Raw genomic sequence first — 9,560 nt, 5'->3', positions numbered from 1 at the left:
CTTGGGTGCCTTTCATCCCCTCTCCAGGTTCATAGGGTTTCCGGAGGCAAGCTATTATGGAAGTGGATGCCACTCCTCCTTCCAAGCTTGTTTTAATCTGGGAGCTCCACCCCACTCTCTGTCCGCACTGGGTAGCCAGCCGTTAACGCATGTGACACATGAGTGTCACAGTGTTCAGCCTCACAGCAACCACAAGTTACCATGGTATGGGAACTTGTACACCAGGGCTATACAACCTAAAGGAATGTCTGAACAAAAGCAATGAAAGATATGTATGTATGTATGTGTGTGTGTGTGTGTGTGTGTGTGTGTGTGTGTATTTAAATGTATAAATAAATATCTAGATATAGACATGGAGAATAGTTGCTTTGAGACCTGTCAGAGACCTCTCTAGAATGCTAAAGAGCAGCAATGTCAGTCTAGAGCCCAAGATGCACCTGTCCAGGCCACGGTCTTCTCAATTGCATCTGAGAGCTGGACAATGACTATGGATGATAAAAGGATAATCAGTGCCTTTGAGTTTTGGTGCTCAGTAAAAGTACTGAACATGTCAATGGACTGCCATGAGAAAAACAGGTCTGAGCTGGAGAGGGTCAAACCAGATTGCTCCTTGGAGGCAAGAAATTCGAAGTTCTGCCTCCCATATTTTGTTCATGTTGCAGGAGGGGCCAATCCTTGGAGAGGGACATCACACTGCAAGGGTAAAGGGACGGCACAGGAGATAAGTTGGACAGGATAAGTTGGACTGACACAGTGACTAGAGCAATGGGGGCCAAGCGTGTCAGAGACAGTGGGATTGAATCATGAACATATAGTGGACACAAAACCCAACAAATCTGCTGGGGAAGAATTATCTACTGTGCTCCTTAGAAACAATGATGGAGAGAGTTAGTCTCGTGTTCTATTAGCTTGTTATCAGAAGGGGTTAGTCACTGGAACAGGGCTCTTGGTTGGAAATGCAGAGGGTCTCTGAAAACCAGGCAGGCCCTCAAGGAGATGGACTGGGCGTCAGTACAGCACAGGCTGTGAGACGAGTGCAGGACAGGGCAGGCTGTCATTCCGCTCTGCACAGAGTACTATGCAGAGTCAAAGCCAATACAATGATACCTAAGAATAAAGAGATAAATCTACTATTAATTTACTTTATGTTTCCTGAGATAATATCTGAACCGATTATGATATAGATTTTTCACACTGTTATATACTTACCCCCACCTCCAGGCAAGATACTTAGATGATGTGTTAAATGGTTTTCCTCTTTTCCTCTTCAATGTTAAATGAATAATGCTAGTAATACATACTAAATGTTAACAAGGTTATTCGCAGGGCTATTGGGTGCTCTCATATTAGTTTGATAAGCATTATCAAAAGCAAAATAAAGTAAGAAATTAGCATCACTGTTCAAGATATCTAATGATCAAGGCAGCAAATGCACCAAATGAATATATATACTGAATACAATAAATTCATTCACTTTGCAGTGCAGTGCAGTTTTTACCTGGGCTGGTAATTTTTTATCTTTGAAACTTATACATAGTTTCATTTTGCAAAATACATTAAGGAGTGGTATATTTTAAAAATACAAAGAAAAATGATTATAAGAACAAAAATTCAGAGAATAAGCACACAAAATCCAACTGCATCTACATATTTAAAGCGGCTTAATAAGAAAAATGTTTAATTTTTCTTGGTAAAATGGGAAGTCCTTGGTTTTACATAGAGAAAAGTCCATGGCTATGCTTTGCTTATTTTTTTTTTTAATTTTCAGATAACTTAAGTATTATTATAATTACAAAATGGAAAGAGTAAGAAAACACAACTTTCTTTTGTTGCGTGTTTGTGAATTTGTTTGTTTCTGGGTAGGAGGAACAAGTATTTAACTTCTGTGATATTACTTTCAAATTTGCTTGACTGACAGTCAAAGTTCACATAAACTCATTCCTTCTGGGAATTGCCCAAACCCTGAAGAGCACAGATCCAGCAAGAGCTGGAGACAGAATGATAGAATCCTGCACATTCAATGATTTATTCATTGCAAATTCCTTTTATAAGAAACACAAACGCAGGCTTTACACATGGATTTCACCTGATGGTATGCATAGGAATCAAATCGATTACATTTGTGCAAAGGTTCGCTGGAGAAGCTCAATATCAGCTGTGAAAACAAGGCCAGGTACTGATTGTGGGACAGACCACCAACTACTCACATGCAAGTTGAAGTTGAAGAAAGTGACATTAAATCCAAGGGAACCAAAATTTGATCTTAAGTCTGTCCCACTCGAATTTCAAAACCATCTCAGGAACAAGTTTGAGGCCCTGAGCACCAAATGAGCTGTGGGAGGGTATCAAGACTATCATTCATGAAGAAAGATCATAACAATAGTGCTTAAGTTTCTTTAATATTCTGTTAGTAAAGACAACACAAGAGAAGGTATTAAAATGTCACACTTTGTATTAACATTAACAGGCTGCTAAAACAGAGAGAGAGGCGTTCTCTTGAACACTCAGCAGTGTCAGTATAGTCAGAACACCCCCCAGCTTACGTCATAGTGAGGGTCAGAGAGAAGCCGAGTTCTCCTCACACTGAAGACATGAAGCTCCCTGTCTTTGGCAATGAATATCTAGGTGCATCTCTGCAGTTATTTACCAGCTATGAGAGGATGACTCACTCCACACCTTGCATTCCATTCAAATTTAAATGACAAGGAGACAAACAGCTTCTGGGGCATTCTGGTGCCGTAGTTCTGAGTTGCTCTGCTAACCCAAAGGGCTAACCTGTCCGGCTGTGGGACTCCCCCAGCAGCCTACTGGACAAAGGTAGGCAATTACCGTCCGTGTGACTTACGACCCCAGAACCCCACTGAAAGGTCAGTCACACATCAGTTCTGACACAATGACAATGTGAGAGAGAAGTGTTCCTAGTTGTTCATTTTCTACGAATGCACTGAGGATCACGGTTGAAAGTCTTTTGGTTTGAACAGTGTAACTTCAAGATCAGACACCCACATAAAAGTTATCAGTTTCTCTGATAACAGATACTGTTGTTGTTGTTGTTATGTGCCATTGAGTCCACTTCGACTTATAGTAACCTTCACAGTGGACCTGAACCTTGATCTATCCTGTGCCATCCTCAGTATCTATGATACACTTCAGACCACTGCTACTGTCCTGTGTCAATGCATCTTGTTAAGGTTCTTCCTCTCTTTATTTGACCCCTCTATCTTTCCAAGCACAATGTCTTTCTCTAATCCCTTTCTACCAAATCTAACGGCCCCTCTTAACAGCATGCCCAAGTATGTGAGCAGAAGATTGACCATGTGTACTTTCTCCAAGACAGAGTTGTTTGTTCTCTTGGCAGCCCATGATAGATTCAACACTCTTCTTCAACTCCACAAGCCATTCCGTGTGGTTAAAGACAGCAATAATGATTTAGCATGATGGCAACAGTTGAGGTTTTCTTACAATAGTGTCCTTTATTTCCTGAAGCTGATACATATGCATCTAGTGAATTTCCTTGTTCCTCACTCATACAGCCCGACACATTTATAAACTGCAAAGACAGACAATCCCTACAGCTAACGATAAAAACATACTGGAAGATGTGACGCATGATCATACCAATTACCATGATGAGGCAGGAAATGTAAAAAAAAAGAAAGAAACAAAGTAAATGTTTCATTTATCTCTTATGTCAAATTGTACAACTGGTTTTTAACCACAAAGTTCAGAATTTGCTTCTTTCTCATCCTACAGAGAGTACACCTAGACTGTTGTTGCGTCCTGTCAAATCAGAACTGACCCATGGCTGACTGACCCTCTGGCAGGTTTTCCGAGGCAGTTAATCTCACAGAAGGAGACTGCCCAACCTTCTCCCACAGAGCAGATGGTGGCCTCGAACCGTGTGCCTCCAGGATTGCAGCACAGCTTTTTGCCACTAGGCCAACAGAACCCCCTAGACTACAAAATATCCTACCTAGACTACAGGCATGTAAATATATGTCCTATTCAGTTCCAAAAAGTTGTTGTTAAGTACTGTCGAGTTGAGTACAACTCATAACAACTCTATAAACAGATCTGAACCCTGTCCGGTCCTGTGCTATTCTCACTACCTCTGACACACTTGAGCCCACTGCAGTCACTGTGCCAGTCCATCTGGTTGACCATCTTCCTCTCTTTTTCCATTCCTCCATCTTTCCAAGCCAAAAAAAAAAAAAAGTAATAAAACCCAATAGTACACTTCAAAAAAAAAAAAGGATTAGCCCCTCCTAACAACATGCCCAGACTAAGTTAGGCAAAATTTTATCATATTTGCCTGCAAGAAACATTCTAGCTACACTTTCTCTAAGACATATCTGTTTGTTGATATCCTGTACCCATTTTTCAATTGGGTTGTTTATCTTGTTTGGTGCTCGAGTATTTTATAAATTCCATCTATAAGTCCCTAACAAGACATGCTATTACCAAATTTTCCCCCCCAGTCTATCCTTTCCCTTTTTACCCTGTTGGAGAAATTTTTAGATATGCATAGGGATTTGATTCTTTGAAGATCCCATTCATCTATTTTATCCTCACCTGGTTGTAGGTTTTTCAGAATGCTTGGAAGATTGTTCATGTATGGATTAGTGCTTCTAGGGTTCTTCCAAGCTTTTCACCAAAGAAGACATTCAGATGGAGAACAAACACATGAAGAAATGTTCAAAATCCCTAGCTCTAAGAGAGATGCAGATCAAGGCAACTGTGAGATATCATTTCACCCCAGTAAGAATAGCAAAATTTACCAGAGCAGCAAACAACAAATGTTGGCGAGGTTGTGGAGAAACTGGAACCCTTATTCACTGTTGGTGGGAGTGTAAAATGGTGCAATCACTATGGAAGGAAGTATGGTGCTTTATCAAAAAGTTGCAAATAGAAATACCATTTGACCAGCAATTCCACTACTGGGAATATACCCTAAAGAAACCAGAACTGCCACCCAAGAAAATATATGCACACCCATGTTTATCGCGGCTCTGTTCACAATAGCAAAGAGTTGGAAATAACCCAAGTGCCCATCAACAAATGAATGGATAGAGAAGCTGTGGTACATCCACACAATGGAATATTATGCAGCACTGAAAAACAAAGAACTCATGAAATATTACACAAAATATGTGACCACAGAGGACATTACCTGAGTGAAATATTTCAGTTACAAAAAGACAAATACTGTATAATGTCACTGTTATAGAACAGGACTGATATGGGGGTTGGTGGGAAACTTAGAAAAAAAAGGAGGGGATTAATAATGTACATGGCATTGAAACAAATGAGGGAGAGAACTGTAGAAAAGGAACATATAATTGATTAGGTAATATTGGCATGACAAGAGTCCAGAATAAGAGTTGCACAGTAAAGTGGTCAGGGGGAGAGGGACTGTATAACAATGAAAGAACTTTTTCTCTCAAGGAAGAAAGCAAACTATGGGGGAGGAGGGACAGGGAGGAAAATGGATAACAATAAATGAAAAGGAATTTTTTAAAAAGAGTATGTTCAAATCTGTTAATACCAAATTTAAAAAAACATTTTTTTTAAAAAAAAAGACATATCTGTTTGTTCTTTTCATAGTCCATGGACTATTCAGTGCTCTTCTCCAACTCCACAATTCAAAGCCATCAATTCTTCTGTCTTTATTCACTGCCCAGGTATGAGCAGCATAGCAAATGACTGAGGAGACCAGGGCCTGAACCATGGGTACCTTTGTCTTCAAACTGGAATTGTTGCTCCTCAGTAATTTGGAGATGTCTCTGACTGCAGACTTTCCCAATACAATACATCTCCTGATCTCTTGACTGCAGGTATCAAGTGTGTTGACTGCAGATCCAAGTAATAGGAAGTCATTGACAATTTCAATCTTTCCAGCGGTGAGAATTTTTGTTTTCTTGAGGTCAAGATGTAACCCATATGGAAGGATGTAATCTATTATCTTCTGTGACAAGAGTTACAAGGAACAGTCACCAGAAAAATTATGATACTTGAACCTATGGAAAAAACCCTCTAAGATCAATCCATCCTTTTCCGTATGCTCTCAGAGGGAGGCATGGTAAAGAAATAGAGTGCAGAGAAATTACAGGAGTGCAAGGACTGTGTGGACAACCATGGAGAAATTATAAGCCCCTCTGTTCTCTCAGTCAGCAAAATATTTCATCTGCATATAGTAAATTGTTGGTAGGTTTTTATGCAATCCTAACACCATAGTCTTCATGTTGTCCAGCTTCTCAGATTGTCTCTTTAACACACAAACCAAGGTGAGGATTTCCCATACTTACTGTACAGTGAAAGGGTGCAGCTTTAATGTGCCTTTCCTGACTTCAAGCCACGCAGTCATCCTGTATGCTGTTCAAACGACTGCCTCTTGGCCTAGGCTCAGGGTCTCCACGAGCACAATTAAAAGTCACTGCCTTCCAGTCGGTGTTCCCTCACCTTGACCCTCCATCAGGTTTCTGAGACTTTCAATCACAACAGCAGGACACTGCCCACCCTCCTCTCCCAAAGTAATTCCATTCTCTTCAGTGATAGCCACAGTTTATTATGAGCCATGTAGCTGAATGTCTCCCACAACCAACACAACACAGATAAACGTCTTTCCGGTATTCTCTCCTTCTAATCAAGATCCATCTGACATCAGCAATGATACTCCTTGTCCCACGTCCTCTTCTAAATCTAGTTTGACTTTCTAGCAGTTTCTTCTTGATGTTCTGTTGCGACCATGTTTGAATTCCCTTCAGCAAAATATCATTTCCCTGTGATAGTAATGATTGTGGTTGTTGTGTGCCATCAAGACTGGCCTTCCGGGGGGGGAGGGGTTTCAGAGGCAGTAAATCGCATGGGAGGAGACTGTCCATCCTTCTCCCGGCTGGTAATGCTATTGTCCCAATAATCACCTTATTCTGTTGAGTCCCCTTTCTTAGAAATGGACATGAATATGGATCCCTTACCATTGGCTGGCCAAGTAGCTCATTTCCAAGTCTCCTGGCATAGACAGTGAGCGCTTCCCGGGCTGTGTTCCTGTGTCAAAACATCTCAGCTGGTGTTCTGTCAACGCCTAAACAGTGCTTCTCACTAATGTGTTTTGTGTGACCCGGGTTTTGTCTTTATTGATCGTGACTTTCTTAGTTATAAGCTACCTACTGAACTGGGTTGTGCCACTGCTGTTGTGGTTGCTGTTTGTCACCGGGAAGACACTGAAAGACACTGACTCACAGCTGACCTTCCAGTGGGTTTTCAGACTTTATCACATGGAGCAGCTGGTGGACGTGCACTGCTTGCCTTTGGGTGGGCCGGGCAAACTTCTTAACCACTAGGCCATCAGATCTCCTGATGTTGACTCCCTGTCTGTGCATTCCTAACATCTTCTTTTGCTGCTTCCTGCATCATTCAGGGTTATTGGGTGTTTTTTTTTTCTCACACAATCTTCAGTATTATAATTTAAAGTTTGAATCTTCCTTCAATTCTTTTACCTTGAGAAATGCTGAGTAATTTTTTCTTTCTTTTCAGCTTTCTAACTCTCTGCACTTGCACCTTTCGTGATAACATTGTGTCTTCCTCAGCTTCTACACATAGAAAATACACACAAACACACACATACACAAACCCGCCACAAAACCCCTTAGAATTAGACCAGTAAGCAACAGCATGATAAATACATGAGGTTGGCATGCCCGAGGATTTCAATTCACTTAGATTTACAATGATTGTCTGTGGAAGTAGCAGTGAAGAAATCAAAGGGCCCTGTGCAGTAGGCAAACTTGCAGCGCACAACCTCTTCAAAGTGTCAAAAAGTAGTATTTTAATTTAAGACTAAGATGCACCTAGCCCAAGTTATAGTATTTTCAACCATCTTAAGTTCTTGTAAAAGCAAGACAACAAGGGGGGTGGGGGATGAAAAAAGAAAAGTTAAAAGAAGAATCGATGCTTTTTTAACTTAAGAGATTGGTGAAGAATGATGAACATAATAACATGGACCACCTCTGGTGGCCTAGTGGTAAGAAGCTGGGTTGCAATCCTGAAGACACTGGGTTCAAATCCACCAGCTGCTACTTGGGAGAAAGATGGGCAATCGATTAAGTGCCTCTGAAAACCCTCGGGAGCTAAAACTATGAGCTGGTTCCAACTCGACAGTACATGATAACAATCACCAGGAAAACGTCTTGAAAGAAGTGTACCCAGGATGATCTTTTGAAGCAAGAACAGGGAGTCTTTGTGTCATGTACTTGGGGCATATTATTAGGTGGAGACCCTTTTGGGGTTCTTAGACAAGAACATCATGCTTATTAAAGTCAGTGAAAAGCAGAGAAAGGGACCGACTCAGTGACTGCAGCAATGGGTTGGTGAAACAGTGATTGCAAGGATGGCATCAAAAACCCTGGTTCTGTTTCGTTCTGTTATCTGCTTTGAACTACAACCAACTAGGAAGTGCCTAACAAGGGCAGAATAGTCAGCTGGGGAGAGTAACCACCAGACGCTAAAGGCTGAGAAACCAGGCAAGGAAGGGATGGGGATCTGACCATGGTCCTGAAAGCTAGCGCTCTGCACATTATTTCTAACAGGCTCCATGCATCCCACACAATGTCAGTAGAAGCTCAATGTCCAGCAACCGTGGTCCATTTATTGATGAAACTTGTTCTTATCATTCAATCTCTAACTGCACACCTCCGTTTTCTCCAAGAGGGGTCTCCTCTGCTGTTAAACTCATTCCAGGGTTAAGTGCTAGCTAATGTAAACTCAAAGGCAGAAATCGAGGTTCTCAGCAACTCACTCATTTGAATTTCCGCAGAAAACTGGCAGTTGGGAGTCCCAATTCGGGTCTGCCTTTCTGCTAAACTCGAAAAAGCTGAGAAGGATCTCCTTGGGGGATAAGAAAGGATAGTATCTCAGTAAGAGCATTTCAAACACCCAGGAATGGAACCTACGATCCAGGAAAAGTCTAGACGGAGAAGGGTGTCAATACGCAGATATGGACAGTCAGTCACCCATTTTTCTTTCACAAAATTACAACCAGTTCCCTAAAGAGCAGCTGAAATATCAGCCCCACAGTGGACACGGGCGTCGGCCTCTCTTCACGCTATTTTCCAACCCTTGCAAACGTAGAAGTCAAGATAGGGAACGACATCAATCCAAGATGTTATAAGTCTACCAGGTCCCAGGGAGAAAAAAAAAAGGCACTCTCCTATCACAACACTTAGGCAAAAGCAGAGCGAAATCTACCTCGATGGGAAGGTGGGAGCAAAAGTAACGTGTACAAGAAAAACCATTCACCCAAAATAATGCCCCGAACTCGTCGAAGTGTGGGGACTTACGTGTGCCATCAAAACGGGTGGCGATAGTGTCCAGGAAGGTGTTCTGGGGAGCCAGTAATCCTTTCATAACCGGCATCTTTCCAGCGTCGGGTGAAATTCTCCATCAAAGTTTGTCCCAGGGATGGTTGGAAAGTGGCAAGAAGGGAGACTGAGCGCAACACGGGCCGGGAAGGGGGCCTGCGGGGACGCGCGGTCAGGTCCCGGGAAGTGGCTGCGGGATGGAAG

The 9,560-nt window shown here is 41.9% G+C and overlaps 1 protein-coding gene across 1 annotated transcript in view; it reads right to left on the bottom strand.

Annotated features, from left to right (window-relative positions):
* The window catches only part of KCNH8 (potassium voltage-gated channel, subfamily H (eag-related), member 8), a 427,975-nt gene extending 418,564 nt beyond the window's left edge, over positions 1 to 9,411 (bottom strand). Inside the window, exon 1 of the mRNA XM_006883339.1 lies at positions 9,336 to 9,411. Within this exon, the coding sequence (XP_006883401.1) occupies positions 9,336 to 9,411 (76 nt within the window). The remainder of the gene's footprint in view (positions 1 to 9,335) is intronic.
* Between the last annotated feature and the right edge of the window lie 149 nt (positions 9,412 to 9,560).

The sequence above is a fragment of the Elephantulus edwardii genome, unplaced genomic scaffold (assembly GCF_000299155.1).
Source record: "Elephantulus edwardii isolate Elephantulus edwardi_28Jun2011 unplaced genomic scaffold, EleEdw1.0 scaffold00027, whole genome shotgun sequence".
Taxonomy (NCBI): domain Eukaryota; kingdom Metazoa; phylum Chordata; class Mammalia; order Macroscelidea; family Macroscelididae; genus Elephantulus; species Elephantulus edwardii.
Note: the sequence above shows the minus strand (reverse complement) of the source record. Positions and strands in the feature narration are given on the sequence as shown.